Source organism: Furipterus horrens, unplaced genomic scaffold (assembly GCF_987537825.1).
Source record: "Furipterus horrens unplaced genomic scaffold, mFurHor1.1.pri manual_scaffold_7, whole genome shotgun sequence".
NCBI lineage: Eukaryota > Metazoa > Chordata > Mammalia > Chiroptera > Furipteridae > Furipterus > Furipterus horrens.
Window position 1 is genome coordinate 107,495,949 of NW_028327177.1, and position 20,191 is coordinate 107,516,139.

Sequence of the window (20,191 nt, forward strand, 5' to 3'; positions counted from 1 at the left end):
TTTATAATGTTTTTATGTATCCACATTCCTTAACGATTCAGACTGGCTAACTCTGAGACTGTAGAATGAATGGTTAAGATGTAAAGATTTTAGTTTTTTAAATATGTAGCAGTAGTCTCTTTTATGGAAAAATTCAAAATAAACTTGTGGTCCATAAATTGTTACAAGATAACCTTCACTAAATGTGAATGAGTTGGATAAGATTTAAGTATTTTTTTACATTTACTTGTTTCCAGGTAATAAGCTTAAATTTTCTTATTACCAAATGAAAGAGCATATAAATATTTTTTCAAATGAAACACAGTCACTCAACAAATCAGTTTATTAAAATCAAGTTTAAGGTTGTACATAAAATTGAAATGATAATTCAAATGAAGTAAACAGAATAAACCATTTATTAAAACACTGTGAAATAAACTTTTTTTGATCCGGTGCTATAGTGGTAAACATTTCATCTAAAACACTGTTAAATTACATCATAATCTGACTAAAACTGTAAAATACTTCTGTCCTTTACCACTGAATAAGTAAACAGTGAGATGTGCAGATCTAGGTTTTTTTGATGAGTCAAGGATACAGGATGATAACCTAAAAGACAATCCAAATCTCCTACGTCCAAAAATTAAATTTTACTAAATAAATATTCCATGAAGCATTCCCTTCCCTAAAATAAATATCAAGAACAAATTAAGGATAAAAGTTGGGATTTAAACTGCAATTTATTTGTTACTGTAACATTGTCTTTTTTTTTTTTTAACCATAAACATGCAAAAAGTTCTCTTCTGAATGGAACCGCTTCCACAGATCCCCTGGATATCAATAAGTAAATTATAGAGATCATTCAATCTGTAGTTCTCTCCTCCTTTATAGCACTTCTACGCAGTGTGACACATACCAGAGACAAGACCATCTTTAATAAATTACCTTCTTAATTGCAGAGAATTTCTGACAATAAAACAGACAAAATGCTAACCCATGCCTTTGATAAGTCCTCAAAGACCAGAGATCCACCTCCTTCTGTTTGAAGAATTAGTCCCCCGGAGTGTCCTCGTCTTCATAGGGCACTGATACCGTGACCCCCAGGGCTCTGGACAACTGCGCTAAGGCCTTCCACCACTCTCATTTGCCGATTCTTTGGACTACCCAGTCTTGCTGGCAGAGAGGGCAGCGATTGTTCTGCTTCACCCACAGGGACATGCAGCAGTTGTGGAAGGAATGATTACATTCTCCCCAGACCACTAAAGGAAAAAAAATTTATTTGGTATTACACATTTCAATTTAAATTACTGAGCTCAAATATATATCTTATTTTATATTACGAATAATTATGGTTCATATCTCAAAGATGGTAAATTGGTCAAAAATAATTTTTTCTACCTATAAAGAAATAAAAATGTACACATGTAAAGTTTGTGCTTAGGGGGCTTGCTATCACTGTCCTAGAATCTGGATGATGTGGTGGCCCCAGTTGCTACATAGCTCCACATGCTGTCTTCCTAAAATTAGGAGGTTAAAGACCTTGAGCTTTCCTTAGATGCCAGACCTTCTCAGTCATGCATCACTGACCTTGAGACATCTTGGGCTATATTTTACTGAAAAATATCCTCCTGATTTTTATTTACCAAGGTGAGTTTTCAATGTTTTCAGTTCATGGTAGGCTATCAAAAAATAGATGACATGCTTCTGAATATTATCAGCTGTACATCTACTGAGTTGCTTCTTAGAAGTGGTGATAAGCTGTGTTAACTCGTCAATAAGCAGTGCAATTCCTCATGTGACAAACAGAATGAAATTTTCAAAGTGGCTGTCCACAAAGAAAGGTCTCTTTGTAGTCCAAGTAAGCTGGCCTACACCTCACAATTCCCAAGTTAATATTTTTTAAACAGACAACATGGAAGAAAAATTTTAAACTGAGGGAAAACACCCACAATTTGGACTACAATCTCAAATGTGAGCTTCACTTGTCCCTTGCTGACCAACTGAGCTATATGATAACAGTACAATGAAAGACATCGGAATAAATGACAAAAGAAAAAGAAACTTCCTTTGAAAACGGGCTGTAGGGGGTAGAAAGCAAGGGCGAATCATTCTAGTGTTTCAGGAGGAAGAAACAGAATTGGCTCAAAACAGCAGAAATCATTAATAAGAAGCTATATGTAAACCACACACCAGCACAAACTACAAAGTTAACCTTCCTTTTTTATGTCTTTTATTGTTTATAATATACAGTTGTCCCCACTTTTTCTCCCTTGGTCGACCTCTACCCAGCCCCCCAACAAAGTTAACCTTTCATTCTAGGAAAATGTTCAAATACTTTTATATAGCAATCTAGAAGTGATGACTTCAAGAACTAGGACATACAAACCTTTGGACTGCTTAAAACATTTGGCCTATGACATATTCTGTAGTCCTGGACTAGAAAGAAAATTTAATAGATTTCTATATATGAACTGCATTCCCAAAAGACAGTGTTTTCTACCTTAGTTGAAAGTTAAACATTATATCACAAGAGTATTGAAAACTGAAATGCTTTATTACAATGAAACCCTGCCAAAACTGACCTGTAACATATTCAAAATTTACATAACATTTTGGCAAATTCATCTTACATAATTTTCTTAATAGAAGAGAATTATTCTTTTTTTAATCAAAATGTTACTATGCCCATGTCTGAAAGGCTAATATAACAAATTCTTTTTAGTTACAGGCAATAAAAAAACTTGTGGATTAATTCCATTAAGATCTTTTGAGTACCAGCACATTTTATATTAATAATAGATCACTGCTTTACAGTTTATTTTTGTGTATTGATAAAGTCAATCTTAATAGCAAATTCAAACAACCCCCCTGAGAGAAAACCTTCAGTTGAAAAAGCAAGAGAACTAAGTTACAACATACCAACACAATCCTCTTGTTTGTTTTCAGCTTGACATCTAAGACAGGCATCTAAAAGTAAACAAACAGCAATTCTCATTCTGATGCTCAGAATATAATTTTAAAACCCAGACACTTCAAAGTCAAATAAAAGCCCAAAGGGTTAGAGATGGAGACAAAAGGCTCATACTATTAATTTCTCATCTGAACATAACTGTTTAAAGATGAATAGAGTACAAGGCACTCTATTTACTCATGGCCAGGAGCAATTTTGCAAGGGTTATTGGCCCTCTATTTTCATAAGCTCTGATGAAAAGATGTCCTGACAGTGGATACAACCACTAGAGGAAAATATGCCATAATCCACTATGTCAGGAGTTGTAAGCTCACTGGGCATGCTCCCACAGCTCAGCCTTAGGAGTAGTTTATTTTCAAGTCACCCTTTTAACTAAACTATGCACACAGGGATGTAAAGTACAGCATAGGGAACTGTCAATATTACAGTAACTATGTATGATGCCAGGTACGTACTAGAAATATAGGAGGGAACACTTTGTAAAGTATATGATTAACTAACCACTATGTGGCTGTACACCTGAGACAAATACAAAATAATACTGAATGTAAACTGTAACTGAATAAATAAAATTTAAAAATTAAATAAGCCATGCATACATATTGGTATTTGCATATACATACATAAAGAACCTTTAAGGATATCCAAGATACTAATAATAAAAGTTTACCTAGGAGGGGATTGGATGAGAAGGAAAGTTCACTGTATACTGTCTTAAAATTTTGAATTATGTGGCTGTATAATCTACATAAAAATTAAAATTAATTAAAAAATACTTTATAAAAACAAAGGGTTTTTTCCCTTCTAAGAAAATGCTTCCTTTACAAAGTAAGCCTGAGCCCAAAGAATTTACCCAACAATGGATAAGTATTCTACTAAATTACTTGGGAGTAAATACTAGGAATGGGAATCTCATGTACATACTAGGTTGCTTGATGAAGGAGGTAATACAGGTTATATGCAGGACTAATGAAATGGATTCATTCACTAGCTGGAAGAGGAGTCAAAGCTGGGTAAGAGGAAGTTCAAACCAACAGAAAAAATGTTTTTAACACAAACTGGAGGAAAATAAATCTGTAAAAATAGACACATGGTGGAGCCTGCTTCTCTCTGACACTGGATTATACACAGGCATTTGCTCCTGTCTGTTTTTACCTAAACAAACACACTGCCCTGGCCTCTTCAGTGTGGACTAAAATCCACTGCTACTTCCTGAGACGTTCTTCAATTCCACAATTACTGGGTATCCCCTCTGTGGAAGGAGCTATGCACTGGGGCCCCAGGTGTGGGCCCCTGGTCTCTACAGCAAATTGGAGACAGACAGGGAAACGGTAAGTATCCTAAGAAGCGTGGTGTAACAGTGAAGATAAAGCTCTGGTTCTGTGCAATCACAGAGGTAAGTGTTTGTGGTCCCAATGACCTCTTCGTCCAATTAGGAAAAGAGGGCCCCAAAAGGCTGTGTCAAATGTTCAAGTTAGCATTGAGCCGTGAAGGGTTACTCCTCTTCCCCAGCAGCACCCACTCCTTCCAGAACACAAGGAGAGTGGAAGCAAAGGGTGTTGACCACATCAGGATGGGCTGAGAGCCACATCTTGGATCAAGAAGTCAGCCACAATAAATCAGTTGGTACGAGATGAATTCCAAATATTAAGGAAATGGGATTAAGTGGGCTCTTTTTCTATAATCTAGAAATCTCTGAATTACACTTATAGCTTTGATTTAGATCTTCAACAACTGACCTAAGCAGATAAAAATCCCCAAAGTTTCAGATAAAAGAAAAAAGTCTCTTTTGATGGCATTCCTAATATCTGAAACAGCACATTTCTAAGGAATACAATAACACTGAACACCTTTTAGAATGATGCCAGGATTAAGGACTGGAAAGTCTAAAAAACACACTTCCTTCTGCTGGCACCTGACCACTCAGTGGATTTTGACACCTCCTAAACAAAACACAAAGGTCTAGTCCATAATGCTTCCCTGAACTGAGAGAATAGCTGTTGTAAATCTGCAACATTCATCCCCAGTAGCAGAGTACTTCTACTATAATTAGAAAGTCAATGTGAAGGGAGCCATTTATAGCCCATACTTTGACTTACTTGAACTATCCCAAGTCAAGTTTATTTGCTGCAAGATTTCAACCATTACTTTAGATTCTACATTTCTCCTTACTCGTTTAAAATTTTCTTTGGGGAGAAAAATAAAATGCCCTTTTACAAACATTCTTCTTTTTAAACTAAAGACAATATTGGGGACAAAATGTTTAGCGAAGCCTGTCTTGCTTCAGGACAAAAAATGAAGTCACCTGTATAAATTAAACATGCCACCCAAACTGGAAAATATGATTCTAGTACTTAAGTAAGAGGTGGGGTATGTGATGAGGGGACTGTACTCCAGGCCAGTGAGCTAGGTACTGTGGAAACCTAATATGCAAAATAAGTGGATCATGTCTGAAATCAAGCTCTTTCAAAAGTAAAAAATAAAAAATATTCGAACCCCTTTGTTGTAAATCCTCTCTGAAACAAGTCGTTAAGAATAAAGTACAAGAGGGCACACCAAAGAGTGTAAACTGAGAAATCTCTTGATTCTGGCAGGTTTCAAGCTTCATCCCTCAAGAAAGGAGAGCGAAGAGCAAGTCTAAGTTATTTTCTTCAATTCTCTCATTTTTCAGGGCAAGACACAGGTTTTCAAATTACAGAAATTCAATTTTCTTCACGTACCCTCAAGAAACAACATCTAAGAAGCTCTTACAGTAGTTTTAAGTGCCTATTTAAAAATAAAACTTGCGTTTAAACAGCACCTTTTTTCCAAGGTGGCCTGCGATCTTAAAACAGAAACCATATAAAATACAACGGGATGAAGCTGTTCTGAAAGGTTTCACTGGGCCCAATATTCTTATTCAAAATATCATAGAAAGGAGTAAGACATATTGTTAAAAGCGGGTTCTCCACAAAGGCCTGACTCAGAGCAGGGCAGTCTCTTTTCCAGGAAACGACACCCTATGACAGGCAGCGGCCAGGAAGAAGATTAAGTTTTGTGTTTCTACGTAAAGGGCTTACCTTACTCGTCTCACAAAAAGTAAATATTCTTGAACCACACTGTACCCGCTGCCAGTCAAGTGAGCGCCGTCTGACCTGGTTTGGATCATCCAGATTTAAAAGCCGACAACAGGACAGCAGTAGCCAGTCCAAAAATGCAATGGCCGGGCCTGCTTTTCTTCGCTGCAGCTTTTAAGAGCAGACTAAGGGTCTCGCTTTTGTGCAAGATGACCAGAGCATCACTTTGGTGTGTGACCAGAACCAATCGAGTGCTCTGTTGAACCAAGGCCTTTCCCCCAACCCCTTCGTAGTCGACTTTTAGAGATGCGGCCGGGAGCTGGCCACACTAACCTAAGTGCTTCCTCCCAGCTCCCATCAAACCGCACAGTTGTATGTTCTTGGTCGTCGCTACCTGAAATGATCTTAATAGTGTACCGCCTGTTTCTTTAGAATCCGGCCCCAGGCGGTGGCCACCGCACGGGCTTCACCCCCGCCCTCACGCTCCCTCGCTCCGAGGCAGGGCGACCCCGCCCCTACGCCTCGGGGCAGGGGTCTCTCCGAGCCTTCGCGCGTCCCCTGGCCCAGAGCCGGCCCCGCGGAGGCCTTAGCGCGGCCCGGGCCTCGCGTGCAGCGCTTACCCATCACCTGGACCCTGCAGATGGCGCACGTATCGCACTCCACGTCCCAGCTCCACATGGCCACCGCGTTCCACTTCTTGAGAGAGAACATTTTGTCGCCTCCCGATTTGGAACCTGCGCTCCCGGGGTGAGAGGACAGGGCGCAGGGTTCCTCACCGTCTTCCACGTCGGCCATAGCGGAGGCGCGAGGCCGACGGCGGAGACGTTGGGTACAGAGAAGGCGGGCGGCTATGGCGGCTTCGCGAGGCACGGGACAGGCCACAGCGCCTCCCGCAGGCCGCCGTCCACCGCGGCGCTTTCCACGGGGACCGCCCGCGATTGGTTGGTGGGGGGTCGTGACGTCATCTTACGCTAGCGCCCCGCCGCTGTCCCACGCCTGTCGCTAGCCCCGGCAACCCAGAAGGCTCAAGGCCTTGGGGGGCGACAATGGGCTGAAGTAGAGCTACAGCGCTGTCAGGTGTTAACTGTCGTGATTGCTGGTGCATTTTGTGCAGGAACCACGAGTTCCGCTTTACGCCTTCATGAAACTTACTGCTCTCAGAAATTATCTTAATAGTATATCCGCGTGTCTTCTGTCCCAAATGTGAACTCCATAAAAGCAGCGACCTGGTCCTTATCACCTCCATGTCCTCTATATCTGAAAATATGTGGCCACCGAAGACCCAAATAGTTGAGTGAATGAATGAGCTTCCAGAAATGTGGTTCAGTCACACCCAAATATTTCGGTCTCAGAATCCCTTTACACTTAAAAATTATCAGACCCTGGCCGGCGTGGCTCAGTTGGGCATTCTGGGTAAATGGGAAGGTTACGGGTTCTATCCTGGGCAGAGGTGGGACAGGAGGCAACTGATTGTCACATTGTGTTGCTCTCCTTTCCTTTCTCCCTCCCTTCCCCTCTAAAATCAATAAGCATGTTCTCTGGTGAGGATTAAAAAAAAAAAAAATTATCAGGCCTTCAGCCCCTGCCAGGTAGCTCAATTGGTTAGAGGTGGGCTGCTAGGGTCAGAGACCCCATGTTGCCTGCCCCCAAACCTGCCAGCTGTGCCAGGACTTGCAAAACAGGCTATGGTCAGTGGTCACTGTGTTCTTGGGCACTGTGGGCTGCAGGACCTGAGCCACTCCCTGTGCTGAAACAAAGAGGGTCTGCGTAACAGGCCATGATCACGAAGTTCCCTATTGTCAGAGGCAACTGAGGCATAGCTGCCAGCATTCTGCTGAGACCTGGTTTCTCCCTCTTTCAGCATTTCCCCGGAACAAGGGCCATAGATCTCCTGGACTTTGTTCCCATAGCAACCATCCCTAACCAGAGGACATTGTTGTTTCACCTACATCCTGTACTCTGGATATGATCAGGAGGGTGACTCACCCTTCTGGGGGTCTGCTCCATGCTTTAAAAAATCCCCCTACCCCTTCCCTTGCTGCTGTTGTCTGCTTGGACTCAGCCCGCCTGCTTGAACATCCTCCAATAAAGGCTTTGAACTGGTCCACCCGACTGCTCCCTTCTTTCCGGCACAAACCTAACATGGGCCGCATCCACTAAGGTTGTGGGTTTGACCTCTGGTCAGGGCTCACACAAGAGCCAGCTGATGAATGCATAAATAAGTGAAACAACACCACCAAAAATCAATGTTTCTCTCTCCCTCTCTAAAAAAAAATTATTAGGACCTCAAAGAGCTTTTGGAGGATATATATAACTCTGAATATTGTTATGCAAATAGTTTTGCCCTGTGAAAGGATCCCAGGAACCCTGGGGGCCACTCTTTGAGGACTCTAATTCAGTTAAACCTCCTCCTTTTATGCGTAGGAGAAATGAGTTCCGGAGAAGCAACTTAAAGAGCACGCTGTTAACTGCATGAGGGTGAGAGTTTTGAAGTCAGGGTTTGTCTACTCCTAGCCCAGGGTCCTGCAATGATGTTTTCTCAAGCAAAGCAGACATATCCGCTTATAAGACAAGAAAGCTGAGGCCCAGAGAGCCAGCCCAAGCAGTTGTGTGATTACCGCCACTAACTAGGGGTGGACACTTGCTGTGTCAACGTTGGGATTTAGAGCCTCCCACTTGTTATTGGACCTCCCATCATTGTGCCTGGGTTGGGGCTAACCAAGCTCAAGGAATCTGGCAGAGGAGACAAGGATGCATAAGTTCATAAAAATATAAATATGGACACAGGGTCACATTTGTCTAGATGCTAATGAGAGCTGTTTGTGAAGTTATGTGCTTTGAGGGACAGAGATGTTCCTGAGGACTAATGCAGTGAGAGAAGGCCTCATGGAAGAAGTGAGGTTTGAAGCGGGAGAGGGGAGACCTGGAAATAAGGGAAGAAAGCAAACCTCTAAGAGCTATCAGCTGGAGCAGAGCAGTAGAAGTGGTGGCAGACTGGAGTCTGACCACACTAACTTTATGAGCCAGACAAAAATCCCTACAGACACACTCAGATGAACCATACACAGCAGATGTTCTGTTCATAATAAGTGAACGCACATCTGATGAGAGATGGCTATAAATACTAGATAGCTAATTACAAAAAAGAAGGCTGGAACCAGATGAGGATAGAATGCACCCAGCTGGTAGGAGTTGGGGAGTTTGAAAGAGAAAAGGAGCAAAACGCAGATGAAAGAATAAAGGATAAAGGGACAGTTAAGGACAAGTGATGGTACGTGCCCCTGCCAAGTTTGAACCTCAGCGCCCTGTCCCTGGATTATTGTGTCCTGATGCCCTTCCTGTCTCCCCACCCCAGTCCAACTGGTATTTGGTCTAATGTGCTCTTTAATTTTCCTATATCCTCTTTTCCACCCGGCACTCTCCAGCTCAAAATGTTCCACAGCTGTGAATTATCAGCAGAACAAAATCTAAAGATCCCAGATGGTCATTTAAATGCTGCCCCAATATGGCCGCAATATACTTTTTAAGTGTTATCCCCAAGCACTTCTCCCTGAGATCCTTGTCAGATTGGTTTGCTCGGTCATCTAAATACAACCTGAACTTTTTTTTTTCTTCACATTTTAACATTTCTAAAATGGACAGAGCTTCCCCTACCTGCTCTGGCTGGATTGCTCTCTGCACTTGGGAAAACTCACTTATCTTTGTGTCCTCACAGACAGCTCTTCACCACCATTTATTTATGTCCTCCCAGGAATCATAACAAAATTGTGTTTCTTCTATTCTTTTGGCACCGGGTCACGTAGCAACCAAAAAGTGCCATTACTCTTGTTTATCAAACAATTTTAAGTTTTTTTTCATTGACAGCTCAAAATGATAAAAACATTAATATAAAATGAGCATGCAATGGAAAAAAAAAAGCAAGTACTCTTAATAGACTGTCCACAAATAACTACATATGTACAAGCAGATGCATAATACATCAACTTATTAAAATTTTTTAAATTGTAGTAAGATACACATAACATAAAGTTTACCATCCTAACTATTTTTAAATATACAGTTCAGTAGTATTAAGTACATTCACATTATTATGCAACTAATCTCCAGAACTTTATCTTCCCAAATTGAAACTCTATACCATTAACGCAACTCTCCATTTCCCCCTCCTCCTCTTGACAACCACCATTCTGCATTCTGTTTCTGAATCTGACTACTCTAGTTGCCTCATACAAGTGGACTCATACAGTATTGACCTTTTTATGACTGGCTTATTTCACTTAATATAATATTCTCAAGGTTTTTACAATTTTGTAGCATGTGTCAATTCCCTTCCTTTTTAAGACTGAATACTATTCTATTGTATGAGTATTTGACAATTTGCTTATTGATTCACCTGTTGATGGACATTTGGGTTGTTTCCACCATTTGCGTATTGCAAATAATGCTGTTATGAACATGGGTGTACAAATATCTCTTCACAATCCTGCTTTCAGTTCTTTTGGATATATGCCCAGAATTGTAATTACTGGCTCATATCATGTTGATTAGTTTTTCATATGAATTTTTTCATATATACTATTCTCTAGCCTGCTCTTTTGTTTAGTTGTACTATTAGGACATCTTTCCATATAAACATTTACATATCCACATTATTCTTTTTGATGGCTGTGTAGTATTCCACTACATACATTTCCTATGATTTATTTCCCTGAGAATAGTGCTGTAGTGAACATCTCTATACATATTTCCAGGTACATGTGCAAGACTGTATCTGTGAAATAAATTTTAGAAGTAGAATTCTTGGGTCAAAGGATGTATATTTTTCATTTTGATAGACATTGCCAAAAGATCTTTAAAGAGGAGCACAGACTTCACACTCCAAACCATGGATGTTAGTGCCAATTTCAAAAAAGGGCTTTTATTTTTTTAAGCAGAAACAATTTCTCAGGAGGTCTCATATGTTGTATATATAAGTTCAGACGATTTGTTATATTATCTCAGCTCTTATGCTGTATCGTTGTTTACTTTTAATGTATGAGGGTCTTGTCTCCCAGCTAAATGCTGATATCTTCAAGGGTGGACCTAATTTATTATACCTATCCCTAATTCCACAGTTAGTTTGGTTCCATAAACTTGCCAGCACTCGTTACATTTGTACATAGAAAAATGACATTTTTCAGAACTTCAAAATAAAGAGGTCTTAAGTTTTTTATTTTTTTCCTATTTTTCTTGTGTAGCTGTTTAAAGTGAAAGAGCAATAGTCACTCAATTTTAACATCCAAAATAATAACAGCCAGTAATATTTATTTTTGAGCATGTACTATGAAACAGGTATTGCCTTAAAATGCTTGACATGTGCCATCTCATTCAATGCTCATCAAATGAGAAAGGTGTTATTCTCATCTGTATCTTACATAAGGGGAAACTGAGGCACAGGGCAGTTAACTGACTTGCCCAAGATCACATGTCAAAAGCAGCAGGTATCCACAGGGAATTCTGATTTAGCTAAGTCCCAGGTCCATGCTTTTATCCCAGCACCATATCACCATGGCATATAAAATTCAACTTAATTAAATTTACCATCCATACATTGATCAACCACACCTCTTCCATTTCTCATGGAGCTGAGATCTTAATTGGGGGTAAAGTATAATAATTAGAAGTTTCCTTATTTGTGTAAGATCCCCATTTGGGGGTGTTATCTTTTAGAAAGTGGTTATTATTTCCAAACATTTCTATTGTTCCCAACTATAGATATATTTATGAAAGAAGATTCTTTCTTAGATAAAAATCATAACTTTCTTCAAATTATAAATTTCACATGCACAGGAGAAGAAACCCCAGAGAACAATCACCTATTTTTACTAAGGCTTACTTATGAAACCCACATTGACAATCATGATAGGATTAAAACTACTTTGAACTTTCATAAAATGTCTTACCAAATTTTAGAACTTGAAAGGGGCTTGGTTACAGTGAAGAATATCATAGAACAAGCAATATCTTTATAGGCATGTCTCATTGGCTATGGAAATAGCATCTGTAAGAAAATATGGCATCCATATTCAGTTTTTAACCTGTAAAATAATGAACAGGAAATCATAAATTTAAAAACAAAAAAGAATTTTAACTTTATACAATAGACAGTAAACATACGTAAATCATTACCGCCTAGGAGGTAACACAGGCTTCATAAAGAGTTTAGGTAAATTCACCATTTCAAATCCACTATGAGCTAACAGGAACCAGGATATGGGTGGCAGTGGTTGAGGCAGCTAAAGAGAGGAGGTAGTGTTTGCACTAATACTTAAGGGAACTGTTTTTCTCTTATTACTTGTCCCTTGGTGCAGTCATCATCCATAAGAATGGAATCATGGTTTAGGGAAAGCACTGTTACCTAGGACCAAAATTCTCATATTATCAAGTACAAAATCTGCTGTGATGGCATAGTCTGCCCCAACTAAGTGCCCAGCCTCTATGCAGTACCCTCTGGTGGTTGTGACTAACGGGCAGAAACATTCAAGAGCGTACCTTTTTCTTCTTTTTGTGGATAATACTAGATTTCTTGCTACTTTTCCAAATAGATCTGAAGGTGTCTGAAGAGATCTGAAGAGTGACTGTAATTTTTAACACTGAGAGGGGGAAGAACATAACATTAAATGAGTAGGACATCTCACAACTTCATTTGATGGACTGCGTCTTAGGTTTCTGAAATATTCTTATATTAACTGGGAAATTTTCCTCACACTTAATATCTTTTCCTTATATCTTCTTGATGTGAGTAATTCATGAAAATTAATTTATTTCTAATATAACTTTGTGCACTAGTCCTCTCTTTTCTTTTCCCACTGTTACATTTTTTACCTGGATGGTTGTGGTAGCCTTTTAACTGGTCTTCTTAGCCCCAGATTTCCCCAACATCAAATCCATCCTGGATTCTTCTTCCAGATTAATCATCTGAAAGAAAAAATTCTGATCCTGGCATTCGTCTGCTCTTTATCTTTAGTGGATCTCTTTTGCTTTTGTTTGTCCAGCTTCCATTTCAGCTTCTTTCTGGAACAGAATCTTGAGTTTCCCTTGGGATTCCATTCTCCAGCCCTCCAGGGGTGAGCACACAACTCAGAGCTGGCCACTTAGTGTATTTCTTCTCCCTGGCACAATGAATGGTTAATAGGTGTGCATGTGATTCCTGATGGTCCAATGAAATCAGGAGAAAAGCTTTTTCTTTCTTTCTTTCTTTCTTTCTTTCTTTCTTTCTTTCTTTCTTTCTTTCTTTCTTTCTTTCTTTCTTTCTTTCTTTTTCTTCTTTCTCTCTTTTTCTGCTTTATCACTTTTATTTCATTTTATTTTTAAGTGTATTTTATTGATTATGTTGTTACAGTAGTTTCAATTTTTTTCCCCTTTGCTCCCCTCTGCCCAGTACCCCCCTTCCCACCAGCCCACCCCCCCCTTAGTTCATGTCCATGGGTCATGCATATATGTTCTTTGGCTTCACCCTTTCCTGTATTATTCTTAACTTCCCCCTGTCCATTTTGTACGAACCAGTTATGCTTCTTAATCCCTGCATTATTTCCCCATTTCTCCCCCTTGCCCCTCCCAGCTGATAACTCTCCAAATAATCCCCATACTTATGATTCTGTTCCTATTCTGGTTTGCTTAGTTGAATTTTTTAAAATTATTTATTTGTTTATTTTATTTTTTGAGAGAGGGGAAAGGAGAAAGAGAGGGAGAGAAACATCACTGTGTGGTTGCCTCTCACTTGCGCCCCCAACTGGGGACCTGAGGTGCAACCTAGTAATATGCCCCGACTGGGAATCGAACCAGCGACACTTGGCTCGCAGGCCAATGCTCAATCCACTGAGCCACAGCAGCCAGATGTTCTTATTTTTTAGATTCAGTTGTTGATAGTTGTGAGTTTGTTGTCATTTTAATGTTCATAATTTTGATCTTCCTTTTCTTAAGTTAGTCCCTTTGACATCTCATATAATAATAGCTTGGTGATGATGAACTCCTTTAGCTTTACCTTGTCTGGGAAACACTATCTGTCCTTCCATTCTAAATGACAGCTTTGCTGGATAGAGTAATCTTGGTTGTAAGTCCTTGCTTTTCATAACCTTGAATATTTCTTGCCAGTCCCTTCTTGCCTGCAAAGTTTCTTTTGAGAAATCAGCTAATAGTCTTATAGGCACCCTTTGTAGGTAACTCTGCTTTTCTCTTGCTGTTTTTAAGGTTCTCTCTTTATCCTGAACCTTTGGCATTTTAATTATGACGTGTCTTGGTGTGGTCCTTTTTGGGTCTAGCTTGTTTCAGACTCTCTGTGCTTCCTGGACTTATATGTATATTTCCTTCGCCAAATTTGGAAAGTTTTTCTTCATTATTTTCTCATATAAGTTTTCAATTTCTTGCTCTTCCTCTTCTCCTTCTGGAACCTCTGTGGTTTGGATGTTGGCATGTTTAAAGCTGTCCCAGAGGTTCCTAAGCCTCTCCTCATTTTTTAAAATTCTTGTTTTCTCATTCTGTACTGGTTGACTGTTTTTTTCTTCCTTATGTTCCAAATCATTGATTTGAACCCTGGTTTCCTTCTCTTCACCATTGGTTTTGTGTGGATTTTCCTTTGTTTCATTGAGCACAGCCTTCACTTCTTTCCTTATGCATTTGCCATACTTAAGCATATCTGTCAAGCCTGTGAGTATCTTTATCAGAAGTGTTTTGAACTCTTCATCTGTTAGGTTGGCTATCTCCTTGTTGCTTAGTTCTCCCACTGGAACTTTGATTCATTCCCCCTTTTGGACCATACTTCTCTGTCTCCACATCTTGACAGGCTCCTGTGTTTGTTTGCCTCTGTGTCTTAGAGCTGTCCCTTCTGTTACATTGTAAGGGGTGGAGCCTTAGGTACTTGTCAGTAGAGGGAGACCTGTTTCACCATGTTTTGGCGCTGTGTGTGGTGGGGAGGGGTCCGAGAAGGAACAATGCCACCTGCTCAGCACTCACCCCTTTTCCAGGCACTTCTCCCATTTCTGTATGGGATTGATGCCTCTCTAGCTGTTGCCATAGCTGTTGTCCCCAGAGTGGGTGGGTCTGTGGACATTCTAGGACTGTGGGGGCCCTTTAAACAAGCAGACTCTGCTGAGAGATAGGCAGTTTATTCCTCTGCCCCAACCCCCACTGGTTTGCACAGTCAAAAGCAATGAGGCTTTATTTTCTCCGGTGCTGGGACGGTGAGCTGCGCGGTTTGGTCTGGTGGTGGGAGCGCTCCCCAGGTGTCCCGCCTGACTTTTTAAAACCTGTGGCTGGGCTTTCCACTGGCCTGCCGCTGCTTCCACTGCTGCAGCCACCACACTGCATCCTCTCTGCCCGGCTCCACCCCTCCTACCTGTCTGGATGAGTATTTCTTCTTTACATTTTTGTTTGTTGGACTTCCATGCAGCTCAGTTTTCTGGAACTTCTGGTTGTCTCTAGTTTTGAGGTAGTTGTATTTCTTCTTAGTTGTGGAGGGAGACACAGTGTGTCTGTGTAGGCCTCCAGAAAAGCTCTTTCTTGAGATTAAACTAGCAGAACATAAACTTTTGGCTAATGCTGCCCAACTTGTTATTGTGTGGGAAGACCTTGCCTGAGAATAAAGTCAACACAGAGGCACATCTTTCAGGTGATGGACATAGATAGCATGATTTGAAGTCTTGAATCCAGCTGGATCTGTAGCTAGAACCACCCCTGGACTTCTATAAATATAAGTCAACAGATGTCTTTTTGTACTTAACTAAGTTTGAGTTGATTTTGTATCACTTGAAACCAAGAGTTCTCACTGATTTCCTATACACCTGTGATATCATGATTTATAAGAAATATATATTTGGTCATTCAGATGACCAAATATATATTTCTCATATTTATTTGGTCTTAGTCCATGGTTGGGGGTTCACAGCTCCCAAAACCTTTGGAATTTTCTAAGTAATAAGAGAAATGCACACATCTTTTGTTACAATATATGGTCCCTTGTCCCAGTTCCTAAAACCTGCTTCAGAGTCATAGAGGTGAAATGGTGTCTTGTTATTCATAACAAGCCCCTTTCAACCACAACTGCACTTATTAATGAGCTGACTTGGAAATCCCCTAAGGATGGTTGCCAGAGGAACTGACCATGACCAAAGGGTTAGAACTTTCAGTCTCACCCTCTGACAGAAGCTGAATGGCCAATGGCCAATAATTTAATCAATCATGTCTACGTAATAAAGCCTCCATAAGGACCCAAAAGGATAGGGTTCAGAGAGCTTTCGCATTAGGGAAGCAGAATGTTCCCACCTGCCACCATGCAAGCTCAAACTCCATGAGGACAGAGGCTCCTTTGTTTGGAGTCTTCACTCTAGGTATCTCTTGATCGGGCTGTAGATTTGTATCTGTTAATATCTTTTGTAATAAACTGGTCGTCTAGTGAGTAAACTGGTTTCCTGAGTCCTGGGAGGGGCTTTCCCACATTAATCAAACCCAAGGACAGGGTCCTGGGAACCTGTGATTTACAGCCAGTCCATCCGAAGCACAGGTTACAACCTGGACTTGCAATTGGTGCCTGAAGTGAGGGCAGTCTCGTGGGACTGAGAGCTTAACTTGTGGGATCTGATGCTGTCTCCAGGTAGATAATGTCTGAATTGAATTGAATTGTAGGACACCCAGCTGATGTGAACAGTACAGCGTTTAGGAATGAGTGGATGTGGACAGGTGGAGGGGGGACACAAACTGAGAACACTCTACCTGTTTTTCTGGCTCTCAGTGCTTCAAGGATGCCAGCAGCAGCCATTTCTCCCAGGGAATTGTTTCCAAGGTCAATTTCCCTTAAGTGGGCAGAGTATTTGATCGGGCTGACCAAAGAAAATGACAGAACAAAATGGCATTGTTCCAGACTTGGTTACTCAGAGAAACTCAGTCCAGTTATTTTGGAGTATGATCTTTCCTTTTAGTTCCTTTTCACCCTCCACACCCCCCTTACAACGATGATGCACTGACCCAGTTTGAAACCAGAGAGATCCTGAATCCAGTTTTTTTCAATTTATCGTAATCTCTAGTTTGGATGTCTGTTCTAAGTAAATTGGTAGGATAAGGATTTTTAGTTGCCTTAAAACTTCCGTTTATTTATTTATTCAAAAGATATGGTATAGGATATTGTCAGGGCTTCCCAGTCTTTTAGATTTTACACACCAGTAAACTAAAAAATAAAAATAAAAAAATACTTGCAGGGATTGACAAAGATCAGTTTGGCAAGCTTTAGTATGTCAAATAAATAACAACTCTCACCTAGCAACACTGTAAAAGAGCAAATATTTTTACATAAAATTAGGAAGGCCATAGTCTTGAAATAAAGGATAACTTTTTTAAATTTTATTTTTATTGTTTTTCTATTACAATTGTCCCATTCTTTCCCTTATTGCTACCCCCCACTCAGCCTGCCCCTTCTCCCACAGTCGATCCCAACCCCGTTGTTCCTCTTCATGGGTTATTTATATTAGTTCCTTTACTAAACCCTTCCCCTACTTACCCCCTTCCCTCCCTCCCCCCTCCCCCCTGATAACTGTTATTCTGTTTCTTGTTCAGTTTTGTTCATTTGTTTGTGTTGTTCATTAGTTTCCTGTATTAGGTGATATCATATGGTATTTGTCTTTCATTGCCTGGCTTATTTTGCTAAGCATAATTCTCTCTAGTTCCATCCATGTTGTCGCAAATGACAGGAGTTCCTTCTTTCTTTCTGCTACATAGTATTCCATTGTGTAAATGTACCACAGTTTTTTGATCCACTCATCTACAGATGGGCACTTAGGTTGTTTCCAGCACTTGGCTATTGTAAACAGCGCTGCTATGAACATAGGGGTGCATAGGTTCTTTTGAATTGGGGTTTCAGGATTCTTCAGGTATAATCTTAGAAGTGGAATCGTTGGTTCAAAAGGTAGTTCCATTTTTAGTTTTTTTAGGAATTAAAGGATAACTTTTTAAATCAAGTAAGTTTAGCTTTATGAAAAATGAACACTCTACCTGTCTGTATTTTTCTAATTTCATGCAGGATTATTGAGCCAACTTGTCTGTGGGAGTCTCTGGTGTCATGAGTGGACATGAAATCTGGATGAAAGCGTGTCTTCCTCGTCAGCTTCTACTTCTCGTCAACCATGTGATCACAAGCAGGCTTTGTGCCCTTTTGGGTTTCTCCTTTCTCATCTGTAAAACTGGCCTAAGAAGGGCTATTCTGCCTATTTCACAAGGTGTTGGTAAAAACAGAATGCAGCAGTTCCTGAGAAAGCATCTTGCAAAATGCAATGCTATTATATTCAGTACTTACTAAATGCATGTTACAGGGATTAAAAGGAATTTAACACATGGCCTCTGCTCTTGAAAGAAACTATGAATAAAACCATTTTGAGTTATGACCATGTGCTGAGGATAGGAGATTTCAGTTAGGGTCAACAGTGAATACAAGGTCATGTTCTTGCTCCCTGTACACACTTTCTACTGATTCAGCAGCCAAAATTCAAGGCCAGGGCTACACAATCCTGCCAGACTCTCCCTCTGGAAGGTCTTGCTCCCAAGGAAACAGTCTGTCTAATGAGGACTTGACCAACTTTGGCTTTCCGAATAGTCTGATTGTGTCCAATTTCTCCATAAAAGATAGGTGAGAAAAGGCTTGCTTTAAGGAGGAAGCAGGGGTGCACAGGAGGAGGGTGTGAAGACAAACTTTATAACTCCACAATTCTGCATCTCGGTCTACTTCAGAGGCCATGGATTTCACCACTATTCTACCCAGCCTCACATAAGCTACAGTTTTATGTAGCATTCACTCTGCATCAGATGTGATCATGAACACCCACATGTGTAAGCCCTTGTGCCTGGCACACAGGGGGCCTTCCAAGGGTATGAGTGAGGCTGATATCCAGCCACCTCTGCTTGCCAAGGCCTGAAACATAGACATGGAGGGAATAACTTCCTATGACTCACTGGCCAGAAGTGGTGCCTCTTTTAATTCATCTGCCCAGAGGGGCTCTTTTTCTAATTTGTATAAAGGTGCTAAGCTGGTACCCCAGGCACTACATTTAGTACCTTACACACATAATCTCATTTTTCCCTAAAACAACCTCTTGAGTTAGCTTTTATTATTATCCCCATCTTTACAAATGAAGAAACAGATGCAGAGAAGTTATTTAACTTGTCTAAGATTATACTGCTAGTAAATCGTGAAGCAGGAATGTGAACTCAGGCAATCTGTTTGAAAATAACCATGAAATATAATCCAAATGTACCAAGAATGTATTTTAATCTCCAGTAGTCCTCAATTCTTATACTTCCAAAAATAGAACAAAAAGATTTAAGTATTTAGTGTCAGAACTGGAAAATCATGGGAAAGGAATTCCCAGCACTGGTGCACATTACTAGTGGCATTTGCACTCCTGCCACACAGAGCCCGTGGTGCGTGCACAGGCCCCGTGGTTCAGTGCTCTGCTACTGTCATTTTGAAATTCTTAACATTTGAACAAGGGCCCATGAATTTCCACTTGCACTGGGTCCACACAAATTCTGTAACCAGTTCTGCTGTCATTTTTAGTGTGGCAGAGCAGAAAGCAAAATCTGATTAAAGGTCAGCCTTAAGTTATTGTACAGTTCTGTCAGTCATATAGACCATTGCTATAAGAATCCCGATTAGAAGGAGGCCTAATTCATGAGAAGGGTAACCAGCAGTGTTCTTGTCTTAAACTCATAGAAGCCACTGATACCTGATTTCGGGGGAGACTTAAGCAGCAGAGCTACGTAAGGCCTCTTCCCAACCAAAGGCATGATATGCCTTGTCCCTGCACTAGCTAATCTGAAGGTGAGGATAGATAGACCCGTGTGGTACCAAGGTTGGACAGAGCCAATGGGTAGGCAGGTGGTTAGTGCCCCATCATCTCTATCACCAAATTTTACCCCATTATAAATGTATATGCATAAGCCACTTCAAGTACATATTCAATTAAGCAGACCCCTGGAGCTGACTTTGCTAGCAAGCCCCCAGACAAATCTCTTGCCTTTGCATTCACCCATTGAGCTCTTTCTTTGCAGATAGTCAGGACCTTCAATAATAAAAGGTAAGAAGCCATAAATCTGTTCTCCAAAGCACTCCTGGAGCCTGTTTTATAATCCTTCAACTTGATCTACAGCTAGTGCAGAACCGGGC

The 20,191-nt window shown here is 40.5% G+C and overlaps 1 protein-coding gene and 1 pseudogene across 3 annotated transcripts; both read right to left on the bottom strand.

The window, feature by feature from the left end:
• Positions 1-304: 304 nt before the first annotated feature.
• RNF7 (ring finger protein 7) lies at positions 305-6,931 on the bottom strand. 3 transcript variants are annotated; one of them, XM_090284244.1, is made up of 4 exons: positions 6,634-6,931; positions 2,860-2,946; positions 2,366-2,390; positions 305-1,238 (listed from the first exon to the last, which is right to left on the bottom strand). In XM_090284244.1, the coding sequence occupies exons 1-4, from the start codon at positions 6,799-6,801 to the stop codon at positions 1,120-1,122; spliced, it is 399 nt and encodes a 132-aa protein (XP_090140370.1). In that variant the 5' UTR covers positions 6,802-6,931; the 3' UTR covers positions 305-1,119. The 3 variants fall into 3 exon arrangements, with proteins under 3 accessions (XP_090140370.1, XP_090140368.1, XP_090140369.1); XM_090284242.1 differs by lacking the exon at positions 2,366-2,390 and having other exon boundaries at positions 2,899-2,946; positions 6,627-6,928; XM_090284243.1 differs by lacking the exon at positions 2,366-2,390 and having other exon boundaries at positions 1,120-1,238; positions 2,899-2,946; positions 6,634-6,930.
• A 5,594-nt stretch (positions 6,932-12,525) lies between these two features.
• LOC150005010 (uncharacterized) overlaps positions 12,526-20,191 on the bottom strand; it is a 42,165-nt pseudogene continuing 34,499 nt past the window's right edge.

Bases quoted from the DNA above. Each gene is read 5' to 3' on its own strand.
- RNF7 (XM_090284244.1), bottom strand. From the start codon at position 6,801: ATGGCCGACGTGGAAGACGGTGAGGAACCCTGCGCCCTGTCCTCTCAC. The intron at 2,947-6,633 runs GTGATGGGTAAG...GTTTACTTTTAG, and splicing joins GCGCCATCTGCAGGGTCCAG to ATGCCTGTCTTAGATGTCAA. The intron at 1,239-2,365 runs GTTTGTATGTCC...TTTTTCCTTTAG, and splicing joins ATGTTTTAAGCAGTCCAAAG to TGGTCTGGGGAGAATGTAAT.